Source organism: Euprymna scolopes, chromosome 18, assembly GCF_053919585.1.
Source record: "Euprymna scolopes isolate OS-2025 chromosome 18, ASM5391958v1, whole genome shotgun sequence".
Lineage (NCBI taxonomy): Eukaryota > Metazoa > Mollusca > Cephalopoda > Sepiida > Sepiolidae > Euprymna > Euprymna scolopes.
Window position 1 is genome coordinate 4959219 of NC_136499.1, and position 25966 is coordinate 4985184.

The following is a 25966-nucleotide window of genomic DNA, read 5'->3' on the forward strand; positions in this document are numbered from 1 at the left end:
TAGCTGATAGGTTTCAATTCCAACACAGGGATTGGGAATTTTAAAACCAGTGTGCTGAAATTCATCTTGTCAACTGAAACGTAATGGCTAATTTCCATATCATAAAAATTGCAATAAACATTCAGTTGTCTTCATAATTTCTATAAAAAGCAAAGATAATCAAGTCAGCCATAGTCACCATCTATACAAGCACCATTAAATTGCATTAATTATTGGAAAACAGCAAATCTGATGTTAACACAAAGCAACCAGTGTTGTGGAACAAAATAGCTGCTAAAGAGTCAAAATTGAAAAATTTGAATTTGGCAGGCATAGTTTGACTTAATGTGTATGGTGTATGCATGCGCAAATATATATTTCTGCCTTTAACTGTGTTAATTAGTCAAGTGTTATTAGCTCAGATGATGGTGAATACTGCTAGAGAACTTAATGTTTTGGTTTTGATTTTAGCTGATGGCATCCCAGTCATAGTTTTCTTTTAAAAATATTTTGAAATCACGACTATGTACTGGGTACAATATAATAATCAATAAAGAATTGGATCTTTAATAAATACAAACCTGCATAAATTAAAGTATATTTAAACATATTTTATGATCAGGCAATACCAGGTGGCCTGCTAGTGATTAATAAAAAGGAAATGTTTAATCTCTCATTCTTGGGGATTGTGCCCCGTTTTACAAAACACCTCTGGAATATTTACCTTTGATTTCAAGATCTTTGAAGTGTAAAGGCAGACAAAGCATTGATAAAAGAAGGTGAAAACATGCTTTGCGAAGGTCAACAGAAGGAATTGTCTCTCTATTTCTGAAAAATAAAAGGAAAAAGACAAAAGTTGTACGTAAAACCAATTCAGAATGTGGTTCTGCAATCGGTTGGGATTTTTCATAACCAGTTGAATCCTATTGTCAAAAATATATCAAATTTGTAGCAACATTTAGATGCAAGCATGTAAAAATATTGTTACAATCAGAAATTTTCTGCATAAGTACAAGGCCATAACTCCTCCTACTCTATGAAAAACAAAAATACAATAAGAAAAATCATCCGTGATTATATATATCCGTGATGGAAAGAAAGTATCGTACACCAAAATTCATGTAAATTAATAAAGTAGTAATATTTTAAATTAATTTCTTTAAAGAAAATCATTTTTAAGCAAATTGAAGATGTTCCAATGCCCTATCTCATTTTAAGAATGACTTTTTAAAATTGTGCAAGTTTGACTTATTTGGAATTATCTCACTTATCCTGTAAAAATGGTGTTGAGAGATTGATGATTGTTGTTTATCTATAAAATTAGATTTCTTTTTTTTTTTATTTTTATTTTTTTAAATAAAACTACTTGATCATTTTACATGATGTTTGAGGCACAAAATTTTCTTTAATTTTTTTTCATGGGGGGAATATGGTCAACAAGATATAAGTCCTACAAGATAGGGGCACTCAAACCCTTATGGAGGATGATTCAGACAGAAAAAAACAAGTGAACAGGCGCTTGTTATCCTATAATCGACAGATCAAATTTTTAAATATGTGTCGTTTTAAGCAAAAATAATATGACGTACCTTATTGTCATCTCGAACAAAGTAGTATATCTAAAAATTATGATAATTCATCAAGTAGAACAACTGTTATTTGTAAAATTAAATGTCTTGTTTTTGGGGAAACATTACGGCAGTTATTAAGAATAGGGAAAACCTCATCAGTATGCCCAGAGTTCAGATGATTGGTCATCTTCCTCTCAGTACAGACCAATAAGTCTCCTGTGCATCATAAGTAAGTTGCTGGAATCTGGGTTAAATAGAGAAGTAGTCAACCACCTCAGCAAAAATAATCTTCTTAGTAACATGCAATATGGTTTCCGTTCTGTTAGATCTACAACAGATGTGCTTATGGTTATATCTCATAGGATTAGTGAATCTCTCAATAGAGGCTTCCTTTCTAGGGCCTAGTTAGGGGATGCCCTTTTCTCTTCCCTGCAACCTCTTTCCCACAGAAGAGACATTGCAAGCCTGTCTCTGCTTTATTATTATTTTCATGGCAAGTGCTCGTCTGAGCTCCAATCTATGGTCTCCCTCACCAAACTTTCATGAAAAACACTCGTCTAGCTTCTTTTTTAAAACTGTACACCTGTGGAACTCTCTTCCATTTACCTGCTTTCCAGCTGACTACAATTTGGTGGTCTTCAAGTCTAATGTAAACAAACTCTTGTTGAACTGTCCCTTTAAGTAATTCAATTTACCAAATTTCCACCTCTAACGATTACTATGATGCTATCCCATTGACTACTGTACACTCATTAACCTTTATCCTCGAGTGGCCTTCAGGTCTTGATAAGTGTGGACTCCTATGTAAAAAAAAAAAATGCTGGAGGGAAGGGAAATAAGCCAAGTCAGTTTAGGCAGAAAGGGAGATAAGGCAGTTTAGCCAAAATAAAGTAAAAACCTCTGAAAAAAAAACAAAAAAACAAAAAAACAAACAAACCTGATAAACTGACTTTGCTTATCTCCCTTTTTGCCTAAACTGACTTTGCTTATCTCCCTTTTTGCCAGCTTTTCCTATTAATAACGGCTGCCATGTTTCCCCAATAGCGATAGAGTTATTTTTTACAAAAAAAAAAACACAATAGCAGTTGTCCTACTCGATGATTTATCATAATTTTTGGATATATTACTTTTATCGAGATAACAAGAAAGTAATATTATTTTTGTTTAAAATGATATGTTTAGAAATTTGATCTGTCGACTACAGCTTAACAAGCACCGAAAGAATGAAAGAGGTAACGAAATGGATACATAGTTAACTTATTATATAAAAGGATAAATGTCTGTATGTCCAGATAAAACTTGCAAAGTACACAACAAATACCACAAAGTAATTTTTTAAAAATCAGTATAACCTTGGATGTATAGTATTTAAAGAAAAGATTCATTATTTGGGGATCAAATGTCCATTTATACCATCTAAAGGTTATCAATACGCATCTTTTAATATTATCATGTAGTCTATTTTCCCAATACTAACCTAAGGAAATTAATTCTGATTATTTTCTTTTTTCACAGAATTATTTACCTTAAGCTGTCTCAACTTATGAGTGTGTGTCTAAAGAGAGGAATGGACTGAACAAAGAAGAAAGAGTAGGGAGGGGGAAAGAGTGAAGAGATGGAAGTTATGTTACACTTTTGTCCTGAGCAATACTGGATAGCCTTGCTAATCTAATATATAGTTTAAGATTAAATTGTTTTCGTCAATGTTTAATCTCTCTGTCCAAGAGAAAGTATCGAGAGAACAGCACCATATAAAGAGAAAGAAAGGAAGGGAACAACACCCATAATTGATGGAGGAGGACGAGGGTATACAACAAAGACAAGGCATGAATTCATATAAAAATAATACTCACATGCATTTAAATTCCGAAATGACAAGTTCAAGAGCATTGAGGATATAAGGGACGAGGATTTGGGCTCCTGCAAGATCCACCCGCAGAAGATCGCACGAATTGAACAGAATACTTGACAATACTTGACTACTCATGTTCTGCAATGAAAAAATACATAATGTATGTCGTCGTTTACATTTTTGGTTGCATGTTACGAATTGAATTCTCATAAATGTTCAGTAGGACTGAACTGGAAATTTATGTAAACCACCGAAATATGCAGAGAGCTGGCCAAGTTGATCAGCCAATCAGAATGTGACACCAAACATGATTAGCCTATAAGAAGCAGAGTAGATGGCTTTTGATAAATTGGAAGGAAAAAAAACCCCAACTTTTTCAGTTATTAATTTTAAATCATGGAACAGCACACGGCAATTAATCTTACTGGACAAGTTAGTACAAAAGCTAGAGCAAGTTGTAGAGTACTCTCGACAGAATGAAATGATAGCATCTAAATTAAGGTGTAGGACATCTAAATTAAGGTGTAGGACATCTAAATTAAGGTGTAGGACATCTAAATTAAGGTGTAGGACTTAACCACAAAAAAAAAAAAATCTGAAGCGAATGTGGGATGGGCTTGGAATATACGATTACTGATTGGGGAACTACCCCAACCCCCATGTAGTTTTTAATCATACAAAAATAAAAAATATTCCTACTTATTTAGACACAAAAAAACGTAATGACCATCTTCTATAATATAAATCTCACGTGTCTGTTTAAATGTATGCCTATATAAAGCACAATCATGTTAACACACCGGTTCTCGTCAGATCACCAAAGTTAAGCAACATTGAGCCTGGCCAGTACCAAATGGGTGACCACTTGGGAAGGCTAGGCGCTGTATGTGCTTTCCGCTTATCTCAGCATTGTTTCCAGTTGTCTTGAACCTCCACTTGCCACTAATATTCAAACATGTCGACTCAGGAGAGGTGTGGTTGGAGATTGCACAACTCTTGCCACAAAAATTTCACGTGCAGCCAGCCTATGGGTATCCATAGTCTGTCAAGATGGAAGGAAGCCTTTGTATGTCTGCGTAAAACTTTTGTCAGAGGCGACGGATTGTCACAAGATTAGTATCATTTTGAAGCTCAACCCTTTGGACGACAAGTATCGAAAAATTGGCCAAAAACATTAATTCCTTCACCCTCAACTGGGTACTTTTCTACAGGGAGGGTCGCTTTTTTCGGTGATATTTTCGAAAGTCATTTTAAATGTCAAATTCATTACACGTTTGGAAATTTATTTATTTGCAGACTGTTATCCTCATCTTCGGAGTTGTTGTTATTTCACATTTCAGGGCGCAGTGGATAGAGGTGTTGAATCTCTACTCTTCCAGGTGAGCATTGTCTGAAGATAGCAGTTTCAATCCTACCCAAAGCAGGCCAGAGAATTAGTTGGCCAAAACATGGTGAGACAACAACAACTATGGAAGGCAGTAATTATTGAGGATATAGTTAAGAGATGCAGCATTCCTACCCCGTCGCGGTTGACCATTTCATAAAGGCCAGAGGATGAGTTGGCTGAAATTGGTGAAACAACAACTAAGATGAGGATAACAGTTTGCAAATAAATAAAATTTACAAATGACTCATCTCAAAGGATTCCAATAAAAAATAATACCCTTGTCCTCCTCCATCAATAATAAAATAGCATTCTTCAAATCGGGTCAGTGGCATTTTCACCAGGACAATGCACCACTCCACAGCTCTATCCTTGTCACAGACTATTTGACCAAAATTGGCATCAAAACAGTTCCTTACCCTCTCTATAGTCCAAATCTTGCTTCCTGTGACTTTTGGTTATTCCCTAAGCTCAAGGAAAACCTTAGATGTTGTTATGAAAAAACTGAGGAGATGAAAGACGCTGTGACGAGGGTCATTGACACGCTCACACAAGAGGACTTCCATGGAACTTTCCAGAAGTTGTTGGAACGGTACAAGTGCATTGCAGCCGGAGGAGATCACTTCGAAAGGGACTAGAGTTTCATGTGTGTACTATTAATAAAAGTGCCCATACAAAAAGTCTGGAAACTTATTGAAGGCACCTTGTATGTTATTTGAATATCTAGTCAGGGTTTACTTATAGAGTGAAGCATCCTCATGCCAGGTTGTACAGAGAGAGTGTCGAGTAGACATTCAAGTTCTCTTAAGGAAATATAATAATGAACACGTGCAACAGGTACTCAGTTTTCAAAATAATTCTTTAGACTTATATGAGATACAAGCTCATGTATCGACATCATAAAAACTACTACCTTAGTAAAGTGTAATCTGCCTATTTTTGTTGTTAACCAATCACGCTTTTATTTGCATATGAACAAAGTCCCAAAACATCATAATCTTTAATTTTCTAGATATTTGCAAAGAATTACCAATTTGAGCCATTTTAATCCGCGACAGAAGATGCAGCACCTACCAGGTCCTTGTTCGCGCAATCCTTCTCTCCGAGTATAAAACTTGGCCCCTGCACATAGCCGATATTCAAAGGCTTCAATTAGGAATAATCTTTTCGAATCAGCATTGAGAATCAATAATGATAAATTTTCAACATCAAGTAATTTTAATGTTCTGAATTTTTTCAATGAGGGCTGATTGTTTATTACTTGTATTGATTAGACTATTCTTCTCATCTTGAGCGTTATTTGAGCTACGTTTCGGTTGGTTTGGCCTGTGATCATCCTCAGGCATGTCAATTGTTGTTTGGAAAAGAAAAGAGAAAAGTTATTGGCTTTGTAGACATTTTTGTATTCTTTGAGCTAGTCTCTACTTTATGGTTATTGTTTCGTATTTGTGAAAAATTAGTTGACAAAGGGGGGGAGGGCAAATCTAATAAAGATCGACAGTAGGTTATCTCCCTTTTATCACCAAAATTTTAAGGGTGTACAATGTCTGTTTTTTCTCCAATTAGAAGCTTCCAAATGCTACTATTTTCTAGGCTTGGTCTGGTTTTCTTTTCCAACAAATCTGAGGACAGTTCGACCAAAATGTTGCACAAATAACACTTAAGATGAGAACAATAGTTCGATCAATACAAGTAATATAAACAAGTGATTTTTTTATAAATTTAAAAAGGATAAAGAAGAAATTCTTACCTCATCTGTCTGGAGTCCATAATACATAGTAATATAAAACCGGGAATAATAAACTGGTAGGATATCTTCTCCCGTCCTGTGAGCGCAAAGTATTCTGCATAAAGTGCCACATGCCTCTGCCCGGCCATCTTCATAAGTATTGTCAGCAATTCGGCCTTTCTCAGAATAATGGTCGGTCACCATAGAACTGTGCCGACTTTCTGTGAAAGAATTAGCTCGCCGCTCGGGTTTTTGAGCTATTTGAATGAAAATTGAAATGTTAATAGAATCACTCTTATACAAAAACACAACTTTTTTCAAATTGAAAAGTACAAAAATATCTTTGGTACAACTGCATTACACAACCTAAAGCTGATTGACTTTTTCCTGTAGAATGCTTTATGAATGAAACTTTCGCACAAAATAATATGTCTGCAGGTATAAAAGAGGTCTGCTTGAGTAAGGGCCTTTGTCTACTCATACAAAAACTCACAAATTCTAAATTTAATTCCAGTACTTGCATTCTTCATTTCATTTTCATAAATCTTTTTTCTGGAAAGGCAAACTTTTCGGTTAACATGTATATTATTTAGTGTTCAAATTATAAGGTTATTGTATTATGTAATTCCATGTAGCTGAATATTTGTTTTATAAGTGTCGTTCCAAAAGTAAAGCCAACCCTTTTTTTTAAACTCAAAAAGTTAAAAGTTGTTGGTTGTTTTTGTTTTACGGCATATCAACCCTTTTCAGGTTATTTAATGCCGAATCCATTTTTTTAATAAAAATTTTTTAAAAGAATATTTTTTTTTTCAAGTCCGTTTCTATTTAACCCATAGTTGGGACCCTAACAGGTACTACCACTCTGGGTCAGAATGGACCTGGGAGCAATGGCAATTAAAGGGTGGCTCTCCACACTCCCCAAACCCTGCAAGCTGGGGCCTCACTATCAGATATAGTTTAAGGTCATATCCAGGATCCAAAAAGTAAAGAGTTACAAAGACGGGAGTGGTATCATTAAAACAAGCAACCTTTATTTTTCTACATACAACCATCCTCAATGCACTTTTGCCAGGAATTTAATGGTGCATCTGTTTCTGACGCACATCCATGAAAGGGTTTGTTTTCTTAGAGTCTCACACTGTCAATATCTGCAACCGGCAGATGAAACTTTCAGGTCATGAATGCATAAGTTCAGTCATCATAGCAATGCAATTTGCAATCCCCTCTGATCCATTTGAGTGAAATCAAAAAATAAAAGGTATTACGTTCAGAATGCCCCTTGTACTCCTGTTTTTAAAAGAAAGTAAAAGAACATGACACATGCTAAACATGAGTAAGTATGAGTGATACGATAGTGATTAAGTGATTAACAACACAGACCAACAAATTGGACGTTTGATTTGCGTTCACTCCAGCACTTTTAACCTCTCGGTATGCTTCTCCATATTTCGGCATGGATGGCATCTGTTGTACTGCATTTTAAGTAAATATGATAATCTCCCATTTTCTATGGTCAACAATTCGCTCAAAAATTTGCATTGTGTTTGAATGAAGTTGATTTGGGCTGTAGTTGTTTCATTCAGTGGGACTGCCTTTCATAAAGCAACTGATTCTGATGACACTGCTACAGAGGTGTGACAACCAAATGATTGTAGAAAAGAAAGGTCCTGGTTGACTGGAATGGCAGTATCACAGTGCCAATCTTTAAGAGGAAAAAAAATCCTGCTGTAGTTTTGTTTTTATAAAGAAAATCATTTTTAAACAATTAATGGGAATTCGTAGGCATTACAAAATAAATCTTACAAGTTTTTAATTATCGTTGAGTTATTTCCTTTTTTAAAATTTTTTTTTCCAAAATGGCAGGTGAGACCATCACTCTTGACATACTCATAAAATTTGAATATAAATAAAACAGTAGATGTGTGTGTGTGTGTGTATATTTTAGATTTTAAAAACAGATATGATAAAACCCAAAAATGTATTAAATTGCAGAGGTGAAATAGCAAATATAAATATATATATATATATATACACACACACACACAAAATAAACTTTACCTTAAGATAATGCAAAAGTAAATAACAATAACAAAAATGATAATTATAATTGTTAATAAACGAATAAATTAGTACAAAATAAAAAGAATATCAAGGTTAAAATAGGTCACTTCCCAACCCAAAGAAAAGGGAAAAATGAACAAAAAGAGGTCAATCACAGGTCAAGTAAACCTCTACCTGATAAATGCGCATCCATTGGATGAAATAAATAGGTGATTAAATAACGAAAAATTTGATTGGCTGACTGGCAAACCCAGTACCACAGGAATGTATAAAAACACCAAGTAACACTGATTCTATGCAAAAGCCTAACGAATCCTTACAATGAAACACGGAAAATTTTGTGTAGCTTAATTGGCACATATATTTTCAAAACTTACTACACAGGCACACACACATATATATATATATATATATATATATATATATATATATATATATATACTTATACATACAAGCTACTCTGTGTGCGTGAGTTCATTCCTAATGGACTCTGAAACAACTGGGTCAATTTTTTTTTAAATTTCACACAAATGTACTTTATGTGTCTGGTAGTGGTCTTAGATAGGTTTTGTATCAGAATGTCCCGATAAATATAAAAAAATCAAAAGTCGATAAGTGAAAAAATCTGATTAAAGAAAGAATAGTCTGATTTTGACCATAGTTAAACTGATGCAGCCTAACATCACAAGTGAATTCATCACTGCACAAGCAGAAGGGCCTATAAAAGGGGATATAAAATCAACAGGGAGTTCTTTGATAAGATGGACATGTTTGACATGAATGTTTCTGTTTAGAGCAGAGTTGAGCCATGATACTTAACTCTTGCATTTTAAACTTTAATCTCAGCCATTATACAAAATAATTTCATAAAATCAACCATACGTTCTCTACAGTGCAATGTGGACTAAAATGTATTGTGAACTAAGTCACTGTATGTGAAGCATTCTCCCGCTGTATTGCAGTGGTCCCCAATTAGAGTACGCAATCGATCGATTTGATTGAAAAATGGGCGATTTCATCAATTCCGATAACAATAAAAATATGGAAGGGTGGAATATTTGTTGATCATCATTCAATCTCGGGAGTACATCATTCTCAGAATAAACTCTCTTCTTTATTTGGTTTAGTGAGCTTTTTCACCTGATTAGGAATATCCCATAAACATTAGTATTAATATTTATATTTCATTTTAGTTTACAGAATTATTCAATTAGTAAACTTTACTATAAACCTTTTTGAATTTCCCTCTTTAACCATCACATCATTCGTAAACATTGATAAGTGGTGACGCTTATGTAAAAAAACAAAAAAAAACAGATAAAAAAGCTCCATAAACCAATAAGAAAATAGAACTTATAAGAATATAAAGAGAGCGATAGATATAAATCGCTTAATGATTCTTAAATGGATGCCAGCTTAATGCATTTCACTTTCTTAATAAACAACTCAGTCATTTTAATCGTTTGTTAAGAAAAAAAACAATCAATTTTATTTAATTACTAGCATGGGTGCCCGGCGTTGCCCGGGTGTTTGGAGGTGTATGCTGAGCAAAAAAAAGGGGGTAATTTTTTAAACTTTGACCCCTATTATGACCCCTGAAAATTTATTGTTTTGGGCTCAAATCAAGTTATTAAGTTAGATTCATGTCCACGGAAGCTATATCTAAAATTTAAAGTGTGTAGACCCAAAATTGTCGGAGAAGTTTGGTAGAGTTCTCAAAGCTCAAATCGTTGAACTTTGACCCCTTAATCGCCAAATTTCTGGCTAAAAACCGATCACATAGATTTTTCCAAATCTCAGTACCCTGTATATCAAATTTCGAGTCTGTAGACTAAAAATTGACAGAGTTATTTCGTAGGGAAATGTACACAGACACACACACACACACACACACACTTTAACTTTTATAGATATATAGATTTAAAATTTGAGTCTGACAGAATGACAAAATTATATTGCAAACCGATATATTAAACAAACGAACTTCAAAGAGACAAATGAACACATAAGTAAAAACAATTTGTATTAGAAAACATTTATTATTCCACGTCTTTTTTTTACAGACCTGACGACTGAGGTTCGCTCTTAATAAAAATTGTTTTTTATAGTCTTAATTTTGACTTCCTTTTTCATAAAAAACTAAAAAAAAAATCAAGAAAGAAAAGAAATTTAATTTTATTTTTTCATTAATTTCTTTCTGTGCAAAGCAATTCTTTCAAACTTACTCTGTTTCCAAAATGTTTTTATTTTATTCCCCTCCCCCTTCATTCATTTTCCTCCGCATCCTGGCAAGATTACTGTACACATAGATTCGAAAAAATAGTCAAAAACAAATATATAAATAAATGTTATCAAAGGCAAGATAAGTTACTTTTCTACCTAACTGGATATCTTTTTTGTGTTTTTATTCAATGTAATATATTTATTCAGCTCGAAAAACATACAGTGTTTACCGATGTGTTGGAAAATTCAAGATGGCGTCTCACACCCTCTTTAACACCGTAAGTTTGGGAAAAGGTGTTATAAATAAAAAACTATACAAAATACTATTAAAAACCCGCCGAATATATGTCAACCTATGTCACGGTAACATATATTGAGCGAGTTTTTAACAGTATTTTAACAGGGCACATCGTAAAAACTGACCCATTAATTTTCCTGAAGTAAAAACTATATAGTTTTTAAACTTTTAAAACTGTACATTATAAAAAGAAAACTGTTCGAGTGATTTTTTTTTTTTTTTTTTTTTACATGGGTGTCACCACTTATCAAGGCCCAGAGGCCACTCAAGGATAAGGGTTAATAGGTATACATTAGTCATTGTGATTTTAGCATAGTAAACAGTGGGAATTTTGTAACTTGGATTACTTGAAAAAGAAAACTGTTCGAATGATTGAAAATGAAAACAAAATAACAATGTAAATATATTGATAAGAAAAAAACAAAAACAAACAAAGTTTCCGTTTCAGGAACCCGAGTTTAATTTTGTGTCGTAATCATTCAACTCGTTAGCGGTTTTATTCAGCGATTAGGGATAACCATACGACATATCTAATTACCAAAGCGATTTTTTTTTAATTTTTTTTTTTTATTAAAACTAAACCTGTTTAGTTTTAATGAACCAATTTTTTTAAAGCCAACACTTTAGTTATTTTGAGAGCGTGCAACTGCACCCGAAAGGTTGATTAGGAAACTCCAAATCCTTTTATGACTCGAAAAAAAAAGGGCTTTTTATCGGCTTAAATGATAAACTAATGTTAAATATTAGTATTTGCCATCGATTCTGAAATAAAATGAAATCCTGACATTGTGATCATTTTTGCAGGTGTTATGTGCCAAATATTGAAATAAGAATGTTTAAATTCAATTATTGTAATTTAAGTCTTTAATTTTAAAGTCGATTTTATTTATAAAATATCTTTTTAGAAATCAATCTCAAAAACAATCTGAACAATAAATCTCTTTTGTTATGGCTAAGTTTTTGTCAAGGGTAGAAATTATAATAGACAAGTATTCATCCCTGATGACATTTTACCGATTTCCTGGTTTACAGGTATTCTTGCTAAATTTCTTCGAAAGAATTGACATAAACAATACTTCAACTAAATACGTATATTTCATGCAATAATGACTTTTATTTCTTCTGACTTTTCCTAAACTAAACATAAAACATCGGTTAGGGTTAGTTTAACATTCTGTAAAAGTACCTTCCGTTTTTTTTTTTTTTTGTTTTTTTTTTTTGTACTTCTGCAGAGAAGGTAAAAAACCGATAAAAACTGGATATATTTTTCGTGTTTTTATTCAATTTAACATGTTTATTCAGCTCGAAAAGAATACAGTGTTTACCGATGTGTTGGAAAATTCAAGATGGCGTCTCACACATTCTTTAACACCGTAAGTTTGGGAAAACGTGTTATAAATAAAAAACTATACAAAATACTATTAAAAACCCGCCGAATATATGTCAACCTATGTCACGGTAACATATATTGAGCGAGTTTTTAACAGTATTTTAACCGGTTTTTTATTTATTACACCTTTTTCCAAACTTACCGTGTTAAAGAGAGAATCGGCCGCCATCTTGAATTTTCCAATACATCGGTAAACACTGTATGCTTTTCGAGCTGATTAAACATGTTAAATTGAATAAAAACACGAAAAATTTGCCTTTGATAACATTTATTTGTTATATATTTGTTTTTTGGCAACTTATTCGAATCTAATTTAAGACCACGAGTGAAATGAGAAATAGAAGTCAGCGGGTTTGGTTGCCATAACAACGTGACGGTAGTGAACGTGTGTGTGTGCGTGTGTGCGCGTATTTCGTGTAGTTTAGTTTCGCATAATAGTTTTGTATTTTTTTAATTTGTAAATAACAAGTTATTAAAAAATTAAACTATATATCTTCTATATATCTATAAAAACAGAGATGTGTGTGCCACAGACGATTTCTGATTGGTTAATCCAATAATCACATCTCCTAAAAAACAATCGTTTCTACGCTCTTACCTTTACCATAAAATATTATGGCTTTATTTATTGTCAATCTTGGAAGGGTTTAATTTTTTAATAACTTGCCTTTGATAACATTTATTTGTTATATATTTGTTTTTTGGCGACTTATTCGAATCTAATTTAAGACCACGAGTGAAATGAGAAAAAGAAGTCAGCGGGTTTGGTTGCCATAACAACGTGACGGTAGTGAACGTGTGTGTGTGCGTGTGTGCGCGTATTTCGTGTAGTTTAGTTTCGCATAATAGTTTCGTATTTTTTTAATTTGTAAATAACAAGTTATTAAAAAATTAAACCCTTCCAAGATGGACAATAAATAAAGCCATAATATTTTATGGTAAAGGTAAGAGCGTAGAAACGATTGTTTTTTAGGAGATGTGATTATTGGATTAACCAATCAGAAATCGTCTGTGGCACACACATCTCTGTTTTTATAGATATATAGATTTGGACTATTATCCTCATATTCTTGGAAGAACAATTGGATTTATAAGACCAAAAAAATCCAACCTTGATTACCCTTTGGGGCCCGTGGCATAGTGGATAGAGATGCAGGACTATCCAAGATTCCAAGTGAGCATTGTCTGGAGGTTTCGATCCCACCCAAAGTCGGTCATAGGATTAGTTGACCAAACCGTGGTGAGGTGACAACAACAACTATGGAAGGCAGTAATTGCTGTGCATGTAGTTGGAGGATTCAACATTCCTATCCCGTTGCGGTTAACCTGCCGAAGGCTGAAACGTCGTAGAAAACAACAACTAAAAGATGAGGATATATAATTCCAAATAATTAAATAAAATCAATCATACAAATTTACTCATTTCCATTATAATTCCAAAAATTAATTCAAGGAAAAAAAAAAAAATTATAAAAATTGCCGATACATAGAAGAGCTCGCCTCAGTTGGTGATTGCGGAGACACAACATCTTTTAAAAACAGCATGCTCATCAAACATTAAACTAAACGACACACAAAGCTCCTCTCTACGTAAATATCATGACTCATATGCTGTTGATTTTCTCACAACTGCACATTTATACGCATTCACACCGTAACAATCATTCTTCTATTGTTGCAGGTGCGTCAGCAGCAAATTCACTCACCTGTTTCACTGTGACTAGGGTGTAGCATGACACCTGCCAGAGCCGCTTCAAAGAGCCAGGCACCAAAAAGATGGAGGATACTATTACAACGGGGACGGGATGGTGCCATGGTTAAGCTGGAGTCAAGCAAAAGCTGACCAGCTCCTATCACTGGAGTTGGTGACGATGGTGTTTTGTACAAATTTGATGATGTTGAGGAAAATTTTGATGAGCCTACAAGGAAAAAAATAGATTTTCGTTAGATTATTTGCAAAAAAAAATAAGTCTTTTCTGTAAAAGCAGCATTGCCTCCTCTGCTTTAACTCTTGAGATCGTGTCTTCACATGAGAACAAAATAACACATGCAAGCAGCCATCTTGAGACAGAGAGCAGTGGAGACATTGACAAGCCATGTGTGGACTTTTCGGACTGAAATTAATTTATAAGAAATAGACTTAAGAACCTTTTCCAGCTTACAAATAAGGGAATAAATTCATACAACCAAGTCATACAGCATACAAAAAAAATTAAATTAAGGAGGCTTCCAGGGTACTGCTGAAACTCTACCTGCTGGAAAGTTTCAAAAGCAGATATGGTTATATAAAAGTCTTTTCAGAATAATAATGAAAATTACCTTTCTGTGTGAGAGGTGCTGCGAATGGTCTCATTGGAGTTTTACGCTGACCGGGTGGAGTACATACAGGATTCGTGCGAGAGTTGGCTGCGTTTGAAGAATTTGAAAATTCTTTTGTGGACTGTGCAATGCCTAAAACAATAAGAACATTGATTTCTCATTCATGAAAAATAAAAAAAACATGATGATCAATCTCTATTAACATTATCAGACAAGAGATTAGCTTTCTGAGTGTTTTCCTAGACTAGATGTAACTTTGACAAATACACATTAAATTTTTCTTTTATTAATCCAATATTCTTATTTTTATGGAATTTGTTCCAGACAAGGCATGAAGCAATTTGATGTAAGAAGCTAATCATAACAATAAAAAGGATGAGGTAGGTAAAATAACTACAAGAGAAACCTAGTCTGAAAGAAACACCACCACCAGCGTTAAAGCCCCAGGTTAGCTAAAAAGCCCTTCGAAAGCCAAATAAAAAAAATTGAAAACAAAATAAAGGAAAACTTAAACGATTAAAAAAAAGTAAATCATTCTAATGAATAAAAGATATTTTTGATTTTCTAAACTCACTTCAAATGCCCAAATTTGCTTGAATGAATCTGGAGATTTTTACACATCCGAAGTTGGTTTGCAAATACTGGTATCTTATGTTTTGTACTTATTTAGAATCACATTTTTGAAAAAACAAAATTACAGAAAAAAAATCATATTCATCATGGAACGAATACGTCATGTCATATTCCCAAAATTTATGACTAAGCAAGACATAGTTGGCCATGATTTGTAAATAAGGAGATAACTCAATTTGTAGCTATCAAAATCAGCCTTGTAATTACTACAATTTACTTTTAAAACCGCTAAAAAATTGTACAAAATGATTTTCTATATAAAAAAATCTACTTGGTCATATGTGATTTTTGGAATATGACGTACATCATAAAGATTTTTCTATATTTTTGTTTTTTTCTAAATAAGCACCAAATGTTTTATTTAGAATTTATTTTCTGCATTTTATTCCAAAAATGGTTTCATTTATGTTACTGACCTAAGAATGCATTGACCATAACCGATATTCCATGCATGGAATGGTAGAATATCAGGGGCAGAGACTTGAGGCACTCGTGTTCACAGGGATCAATCACATTTTTTGATGCCAGAACCATTTCTACAAACTTTGGAGTCTGGCTGATGATTTCAGGATGGCACAGATCCACAGGGTTTTGCAAGATATGAAGAAATCGGAACCAACTTTGAGCAATGCAATCATTGGTCATCTCAGCAGGTATCAGTTGGAAATCCTCTTCAGCTAGAAAAAAAAAGAAAAGTATTTTAAAGCATGAAATGGGGGAGTTAATGCTGCAAAATAAATTTGATGCAAATTTGAAATAATATTGATGAAACTGAGCTTTAACTATTTTTTTTGTTTGTTTTGTTTAATTGTCAAGGAAGTCTTTTCAAACGATTTTGGTATTGTCACATGGACTTAGGGTTAATGGTAAAGCTAAGAGAGGGGATGTGTTTGTTTATGAACTTAACTTTGATATATTTTAATACTAAAACTTGACTAGGAATATTAACTATACAAAAGATCTTCAAGCTAAATTTTAAAAAATCAATTCGAACAAAAATAAAATTTTATTTTTATTTAAAAGTCATAAAAAACATATGCCCTTACTTAGCCCTACTACCAGCCTTAAGCTTGGGTAGCAATACAAAAAAAACATATTTTCATTGCATGAGTGTTACAGGACAATTAAAAGTCAATTTATAATCTATAATCACTGAAGCTTAATTTTGCCAGTATTGTTAAATAATATTGTTGTTCAACATTATTAAGATTACTTATTGTTCAGTAATAGTATTGTTCAATAAGTTTGCTCTTGCAAGACATTTCTTTAATTGTTTTTCTATAAATCAATGATTAACTCCTGATGAGTCTATTGAGTAAAGTGGTTCCTCGGGTTTTGCGGGCCATTTTCCTCAAAGCAATCTATAGGTTTTGTACTGTCAAACAGCTATTGTTCAATAATATTATTGTTCAACAATATTAAGATTACTTATTTAACATTGGAATGCAGACGGTGCTAAAACGAATCCAGTCTACCCGACTGATAATATTTTAAACAACCATAAATGGAACAAAATATAAACATCAATTGGAAAATAGAGTATACAAGAGGTTTTGCTTTTTTTTTTTTTTTTTTTTAAATTACATTTTCACCCCAAACAAGGCACATTGCCACTTTGGTGTAGGGGGCTACTATCAGGGGCAACAACTACTGGGGCACTATGTAGGGATTTGAGCAGCAAGATGTCTGTTCACATTGCACTTGAACTTCTGCACGTCAGTACAGTTGGGGAAGCAGGGACCTGGAATGGAATTCCAAAGTCTAGCGGTTCTGGGGAAAAAACTACTGGAGTAGAAAGATCTTTTACATCTAGGGATCTCTACAGTGTGGGAGTGGGATTTTGCAGCCTGTCGGGTCTGTCGAGGGTATTCACATTGTGGGGGCACAAGTGCTTGCAGTTCGTTAGAGCATTCACCATTAAAAAAAATAAAACAATAAAAACAATTTTGTCAACATTTATTTTTTTCTACTCTTGAGTGATTTACACATACAAATGGAAGATATCCAATCATGAAATTATTAAATATGCAAATACAGCTTATAAAGAAATACTTATGTTTTATATAGCTGTATTGTTTGTTTCTTTATTATTGCTAACATAGATATTCAAAATTAGCAAGAATCAAGGTGAGAATGATATTGTAATGGATTTTTAATAGAGATGAAGATATATTGTTTACTCACGGATTTGAAGTTCAGGGTAATCCTGTCCATACATAAACTTGAGGAGACGGGATATCAGAGCATGGTTGACCCGATGCCATTGTTGGATGAGGGCATCGTGGTGCCGCCAGTAGACACACATATTGCGAAACGTTTTCCAGAGAGAGGGAGATGGGAAGCAACGTGCACAAGCGAGAATCCAGATCTCAAAGAGAACGCTGAGGACCCGTTCACACAAGTGTTCTGCTATATCGGCTGATCAGGAAGGAGCAAGAAATGAGGTAAATTATCATTAACTAATAAAATGAGATGAAACAAGGGACAACCCCTGCTACAATGGAGTAAGTATAACCCTACAAACAAAAGTTTACATCAAGGCAGGAAATTTGCATTCAGCTTTGCTAAAAAAGAAAATAAAAAATAAAAACTAATAAAAAAATTTTTTAAAATAAATCAAAAAATAAATTTAAAAACTATATAAAAAAATAAATAAATAAAATATAAATAAATAAAAAAGACACTTTTTCTGGATACATTTTTTTTAACAAACTTTCTCCATTTTCCAATATGTTACTTAAAAATGTTGTGGACTCTAATTGCAGACCAAAAGAGAAGGATACAGAGATTATATGTTTCTAAAAGATCCTCAACATCTCATACAATGTGAACAATGGTAACTAAGTGAAATTACATGACATCAAGTCAAATTCGAACGCCATCTTGTTTTGATTTTGCTTATTCGAATAATGTTGACACATTTCAAGCATGCTTTTCTCAAGTTTACATGCATAATACTAACTAGATTTTAATTCAAAATGATTCCTCATGTATTAATATGTAACAAAAATAACAATGCAAAATCATTTTTAATGCCTATATTGAATTTTATATCTTTTTTTTAGCATTCTGTTCTGGCTGCGATCTTCAATGCTTACCCATAAGGGTTTAAGCAAGGGATTGTTATTTCAAGAAGTATAAAATTATTAATTCATAATCAACAAAAGAACAGATGAAGATTTGAGTTACTTTTTATTACAACATAAAAAATATCAGTTTAGTTTGTTTCACCTATTGATATGACACCAAGAAGATAATGTCCAATTGTTATTGACAAGTTCAATCCATCATAATGTTTTGGGTAAGAAAATAAGCATATATTTACTTATGACTTGTCAATGATATGATTGTTATAAATATATATATAACTCGAGTCTTGGACTTCCAGTTCGTTGACTGTCATGGCTCTTGTGGGCTGCGACATTGTTTGACAGTGGAATTTATTATATATATATATATATATATATATATATATATATATACATACACAGGCACAGGCTGACAAGTAAATGTTTTGATTTTGATTGGCTATCATTTTTCTTTTTTTTTTCAGTGATGCAATGATTATAATATTTGTAGCATTTATTATTAAAGACTGTAAAATCAATATTCAATAAGTTTCAGTTGAGTTTCAAATAATCTAAAACCTATGTAGAATTAGTGTTTAATGCCTTTAGAGTTAGAAAATAACTATTTAGCTGTACTTGTGTTAAATCTCTCAAATAGTTAACCTCTCTTTGGTAGATTTGCAGTATAAGTATATTCAACTGATCAAACATATATATATATAAATATAGCATGTGAGATAAGTTTTAAGGGCATTTGATCTACATATGCATTTTTGCTGTTATTTCACTTCTTAGGTTTTGAAAATTGTTTTCTTTTATAGTAGTTACTCCCCTTTATTTTGACTGGTTTCAATAAGCAATATGCTCGATATACCTGGGGTTTTTTTTACCTTCATTTTTTAATTTTAGTCACGCATTTTAATGTGAAATTGAGTTTAATGATATCTACTTTTCTTCAGTAAATGCTAAGAAAACTTGTGATTTGGTTCTGGTTCGGGGGGGGGGGCAGAACTTTTTGTGACATGTTTTGACTGTGTTTATTTTGTGTGGCATTTATGAAAATTCTGATTTGAGAAAAATTGGAAAAAATATGCTAATGAGTTAGCGTTTACAATTTTTATGATTCATTGTAGGATTAAAAATGCTGCAAGCCACCATCACACACACACACACACTTTTTATCTGATTGAAAAATGCTTTGAATCACCAAAATGTATCTGTTATATAATTTGATTTATTAAAATTTGATTGAAATGAGAGATGTCCAAAATAATAAACGTATTTGATAAAATCTAATGCCGTCTAAAATATGAAAAAAATTAAATACAAAGTTTAATGTATTTAATAGGAATGTACTTTAAATAATTTCTCTCCTCCTTTTCATAATTTGTCATTTCCCAAAACCATTTTTGCCTCTCTTCAAAGATTCTTCATAAAAGACTAAGTCTCTTCTATGAAATCAAATAAACATGAATCTATGTTCTTTTTATTTACTTAAAACTTATTTACATAAAAGTTATTTAACTAAAATGTTTTTTTATAATTTTCTTGTACTTATACTTGACCACAAGGATGCTGCCTACATCTTTTCTGCATTAACTTATTTAACCCCCTAAATATTTAACGCTATACTTGTATTTTAATATATTAATGCTGTATACTTTTATTAATCATAGTTCAAACCAGTTTTTCTAATCCAAATTAATATGAAATAGTGAGTTGATACATTATTACATTAAACAAAACAAAATGATTTTAAAAAATATTTTCAAATCATGACAATAATATCACTTATTCAACAACAGAAACAATCTTTAGAAAATCTGTTTTTAAAAATCCTTTGGTCATAATACCAGCTGAGACCAATAAGACATTTGAAAAAATAAAAACAAAAAAAACAAACAAAAAAAACAAAAACAAACACATATGTCCTTTACAGGATGTAGAAACAAGATTTGCTGGATGGTTCATTTACTTATATACTTGATAAATGCATGACATTAATCATAATCTTATACAAAATATAGAATATACTTACATCAGAAATAATTACTTTAGTGAAACAAAACAATTGTGGGTGTTGACAAGTTATGCACATAAATACAGAGTTGCTAAAAGTATGCAATATACTTACATCATTAAACACCTTAAAACACAATAACATTCACATATACTGAAGCACTGATAAAACGATACAAATGAAGTGCATATTAAAATAACTTTTAAAATAATATTAAACAACGGCAACACTTTTTTTTTTTTTTCACTAATTTTATAAACTGATGAATATGGCAAATAATCAGTGGAAACCAAACATGAAATAAAATCAAAACAACACGGGACAATTTCCCACCTTCTAACAAGAAATTCACCGATGAAACAGTTAATAAAATTCACAAACCTTTCTGCAATCAAACCAAATGAAGTTCAGTTTATGACTGATTTTGTTGTTTTGTATTATGCCATATCAATCCTTTTTGGGTTATTTAATGTTAAACTGAATAATTTTGAAAACATATTTTGTATACTTAAAGTTTATAGTGACTTTTATTTCCAGTGTTTTCTTTGGTTGCTTTGTTATCAACCATTTTCAGACTATTTAATGCTGAGTTCAGTAATTTTAGAAAAACAAACTATTATGCTTTAAGCTTTTTATATATTCTAATATTTATTCATCATGTTTGGTTTGGTTGTGGAGTCATGAAACAACGACAAGAAGAGACTACGAAAGAAAGAGCAGCACGTATAAACACCCTGCAATGTACATATCGAAAATGACTTTTTTTTGATCGCTCACTTATGAGATGAGCACACATGTGCAAAAGTACATGCTTACAAAAACGATCATGTGCAAAGTTTTGTTTAAAGTGGAAAGTTACATTTGTTTTATTTGACTTGTCCATCAAGTTTTAATCATAAATATCCAACAGTTGTTTTCTTGTTATTTAATGATAAACACACATGGATACAACATGTAAAAATTGTCAGTAACTCTGACACACTTTTTGGCATTATTCTGATTGTTGCCATTGATAGTCTTCAGTTCAGGAATAATCTGGGGATTTTTTTTTCATAGACAATACCTTTGAGATTATCTTACAGATATTGAATCTTAACTTTCTAGATTTTATAAGTTTGAACGCCATTCTACTGATTAAATGATCACAAAAGTATCCCTGCATATCATTAAATGCTAATAAAACAAAAACTATTAAACATTCATCACCAAAACTTTGTGGACAAATCAGGCATAGATTGAGTTTTTTTTTTTAACCAAATACAGTTAAATTGTAGAAAGGATTGTGAATTTTATTAACAATTCCATGAGTAGGATTTGTGGGGTTGGAGGGGGGGGCGTCGTCCTGTAATATTTTTCTCCCTTTTAATATCAGCTTTCATTGATTATTTGAATTCTTCTCTGAAGACCAAGAAGAATTTCTTAGAAGTTTATAAATTCTGTTTTTAAAACGTTGCTATTATTTGATATCATGTTCAAATGTTTTACCTATAAAACACTTATGTAAAATAAATAATATAAAATTAAAATAGAATACTTTATATATGTATGTCTATTATATAGAAAAAAATAAAAATAATAATAAAAAACTATGTGCATGGTTTTTTTGGTGTAAGTAAAAGCCATAACTAAAAATTAGGTGAAGATTTCAAAAGGGACAGTCAGAAAAGAAAAAAAAAACACAAAAACAATAATAATAGTGATAAAAAGAATAGCATTCCAACCTGAAAACCCAGAGAGAAGAGAAAGATTAATATAAAGTGAAGAAAAATTGATAATCTTACAATATAGTTAACAGAGAAATCGAAAATAACAAATAATTTTTACCAAATGTATTAAAACCTTTTTTTTTTTTTACCAACCTGTACACTTTTAACATTTTGAAACTGTTTTGAAATCTGTATTTTTTTTTTTTTTCAAAATAAATTGCAGTATCTCCAGACTGAAGGAAAAATAAAGGCCGCCATTTTCTTCAAAGCTGTCTTTCAAACACAATATAAAATTAAATATGGTTACCTACATTTTTTTTTCAGCTTTCAGATACATTTTTTTTTTTAAATATAAAAAAACAACAAACTTTAAAACATTAACAGTATGTAGGCCTGTCGAAAAATGAGATTTATTGCATTCAGCAAAACATTATTTGTTGCATATTATATTTATTTTCAATTTATCAGCTGGTAACTATATTGCATGATTACCAAAAGGTTATTGTGTTCCATTGGAGCCCACAAAAAAGACAACAAAAGTTAAGTTCCAAAAAATTAAATGGCTAGATTGATTTTTCAATAATAATAGTTGTTGGCTCAGTAGTGTTGTGATATAATTCATCTCTTCTGTTATCAGTCTATGAAAGAGAAATCCTTCTACACTAAGGCAATTCTCTTTTTTTGTCCCAATCTAGAGTGCTTCTTTTTGGAGGAGTTAAATTTTTATTATGTTAAAAACCAACCTTGTGTCTAACTCTGCCCTCATGGGGAGGCAAATAAATAAGGACATTCAATTATAAAAAAAAAATTTTTTTAAAGACTTATTCAAGAATTTCTATAAGAGGTCTTGTTCATCAGTTGGTTGACACATTCAGCTATGCTTTAGTTTGAAATAATTGCTTCTAATAATAATAATATCAGAAATTAGCCCTCACATAACAACCACACCTTGTAACTGTAAGATTAAGAATACCTGTCCTTTTAATAATAATTGCATTTATGATTTATAAGTGTGTTGTTAGATTTGATCATAATGATAACTGCAATACTAGCGATATTAATAGTAATATAATACTTTTATTTTACATATTTATGCTAATTAAATATAGAATTCTATCTTTCACCACCAATGCTCATATCCCCACTTTGCACTAGTTGAAATGAATAGCTTTCACCTTGAAGCACGTTGCTTTGACAAACTTCTAGGGTTGACCTTTAACCCTTGACCTGAAATGGAAGACCTACATCAGATCTGTTGCCAAAATCCCTCGAAAAATTGTGGGATCATTCAGAAAACATCTCATTCCCAACACAATCCTTTATTTGTACAAGACCCAAATACGTCCTAAGATGGAGTGCTGTTGCCACATGTGGGGCTGCGTTCCTAAGATGGAGTGCTGTTGCCACATGTGGGGCTGCGTTCCTAAGATGGAGTGCTGTTGCCACATGTGGGGTTGCGTTCCTAAGATGGAGTGCTGTTGCCACATGTGGGGCTGCGTTCCTAAGATGGAGTGCTGTTGCCACATGTGGGGCTGCGTTCCTAAGATGGAGTGCTGTTGCCACATGTGGGGTTGCGTTCCTAAGATGGAGTGCTGTTGCCACATGTGGGGCTGCGTTCCTAAGATGGAGTGCTGTTGCCACATGTGGGGTTGCGTTCCTAAGATGGAGTGCTGTTGCCACATGTGGGGTTGCGTTCCTAAGAGCGCCTTCGCTGTCATGAGTACAGAACCATCTTTAAAATTTTATGGGCAATGACCTTTACCCCTCTCTACTTTCTCTTAAAAGAAATGTTTTGAGTCTGCTCTATTGTTATTTTTATGGTAGGTGTTCGACTGAGCTCCAATCTATCTTGCATATTTACACCTTTACATTTAACATAGAAACTTAACATGCTTTCATTTCTTTACGTTTATTTGACTGTCCAAGAACATATGAACATTAAGAAAAGACAAATTCCATACAGATATATAGAAATGGTGAATCCTTAAAAGAGCTAATCTATCAACCAGACTCAAAATATTGTAAACTTTGTATATCTGAAGCTGTAATTATTATAAAATTTTATTCTAACCTAAAATCAACAATCAAAAACCATCTTTTCTGCTTACATTAAAAGGAAATTTAGATATGATTAATTTGGGATAACTTAGAAAAAATAGATTTGATCTTATTCTATTGTAAGTTTATCTACATTTAGTTGGTCTGTTTTACGGCATATCAACCATTTTTTAGTTATTTAATGCTGAATTTATTAATATTGGAAAAAGTTTATGCTTCAAGTTTTTTATAAATATGAACATTTATTCATGTTAGCCATGTTTAGTTTTTTTTTTTTTTTTTTTTTATTATGGTATATCAACCTTTTTGGAATTATTTAAGGTTGAATCCAGTAATTTAGAAAAAACAAATTTCTTCCAAGTTCTTTATATCTTCAAATATTTATTTATGTTTGGTTTGTTTTGTAAAGAAAAATTGTTTTTACATTTGCACAACATGATTGAGTTTTGAACAGGAAAAAAAATGATTATGGCAATGTTTGGTTTATTTTAGGTTAGGAAGCTAGTATCTTTGGACAGCCTGATCTTGTAGCACCAAGACCTTCTGCATGGGGTTACAGTCAGCGAATTTTAGACCCCACCGACAGGGCCACCTTAACAAGTACTACCACTCTGTGCAAAAGTGGACCTGGGAGTAATGGCTACTAAGGGGCAGCTCCACATTCCCCAGAGCTCCCAAATGGGGATCTAATATTTTTTTTTATGATAATATTAGCAGAGGTAGCCGGCATTGCTTGGGCCATATAAGAGAAAATATCTTCAGCTATTTCTCTAAAAATAGCAAGTCAAATAATTAAGAGTAAACTTTGCTTAGCATCATTAACTGCAATATTTGTAACACACGCCTACAAATTGGAATTTAATATCATTTGTAATTCTAAATTATTTATGTGATGAACCCTTAGCTGGAATCTAAATTTAATTTTTAAATAAATACTACGGATTACTAATCTTTTTAGTTTATACAAAGGACAATTTTAAATAAAATGAATTTCAAGACTATTGAAATAAGGTGAAACTATGTTTTGGAATTTTGAAGTTGATTGACAATTTGGATTATTTGTATTATTCAGACTTTGATGCTATTCTTACAATGTTTCGAATGATGGAACTTCCTTCTTTAGACCTATCTTGTCAAACTCAAGGAATCTGTATAGAATTTGGAACGGAACTCTTTATTTAATTCACAAAGGTAGCTTGTTCTTGTTCAATCGACCATGACCAGGTAGAAGTTTTAAGTAATTTGTAATTGTTAATATCGTACATACTAAGGATTGAACCTTCAACCTCCAGAATATTGTAACTTAGAACTGATTATAACTTAGCACTTTTATCCATTGTGCAAAGTCCAGTAAATATCTACCTAATCAAACAAAATTTAGAGAGTAAAAAAAAATTGCCAGGCAAAATCATTTTAAGTGTTTTTAGCAAATAACAACCCAGCATTCTAAAATGAATTTGGAAAGAAATAGTACTCTATTTCCATAATGAGTCATTTTCTTTTTCCTTTCTATACTAATTGATAAATTTTCTTTTGTTTTAACTTCAAAGACTAAAGTCATTTTACATGAATATTAATTTTTGTGTGAACACTAGCGAAGCATTTTTTTCAACAGCCTCATTTTTGACAGAATGTGTAAATTTGTACTTGGTTAAAACTCTAAAATTAAAATATT

General features: G+C 32.2%; 1 protein-coding gene across 3 annotated transcripts in view; it reads right to left on the minus strand.

Moving 5' to 3' along the window:
* The window catches only part of LOC145297488 (ral GTPase-activating protein subunit beta-like), a 198968-nt gene that overhangs the window by 127009 nt on the left and 45993 nt on the right, over positions 1 to 25966 (minus strand). For all 3 annotated transcript variants that reach the window (XM_080143373.1, XM_080143372.1, XM_080143371.1), the window contains 7 exons: positions 17624 to 17857; positions 15856 to 16116; positions 14807 to 14938; positions 14194 to 14406; positions 6537 to 6772; positions 3404 to 3540; positions 704 to 807 (listed from right to left, as the gene is read on the minus strand). In XM_080143373.1, coding sequence (XP_079999499.1) covers positions 704 to 807; positions 3404 to 3540; positions 6537 to 6772; positions 14194 to 14406; positions 14807 to 14938; positions 15856 to 16116; positions 17624 to 17857 — 1317 coding nt within the window. The remainder of the gene's footprint in view (positions 1 to 703; positions 808 to 3403; positions 3541 to 6536; positions 6773 to 14193; positions 14407 to 14806; positions 14939 to 15855; positions 16117 to 17623; positions 17858 to 25966) is intronic.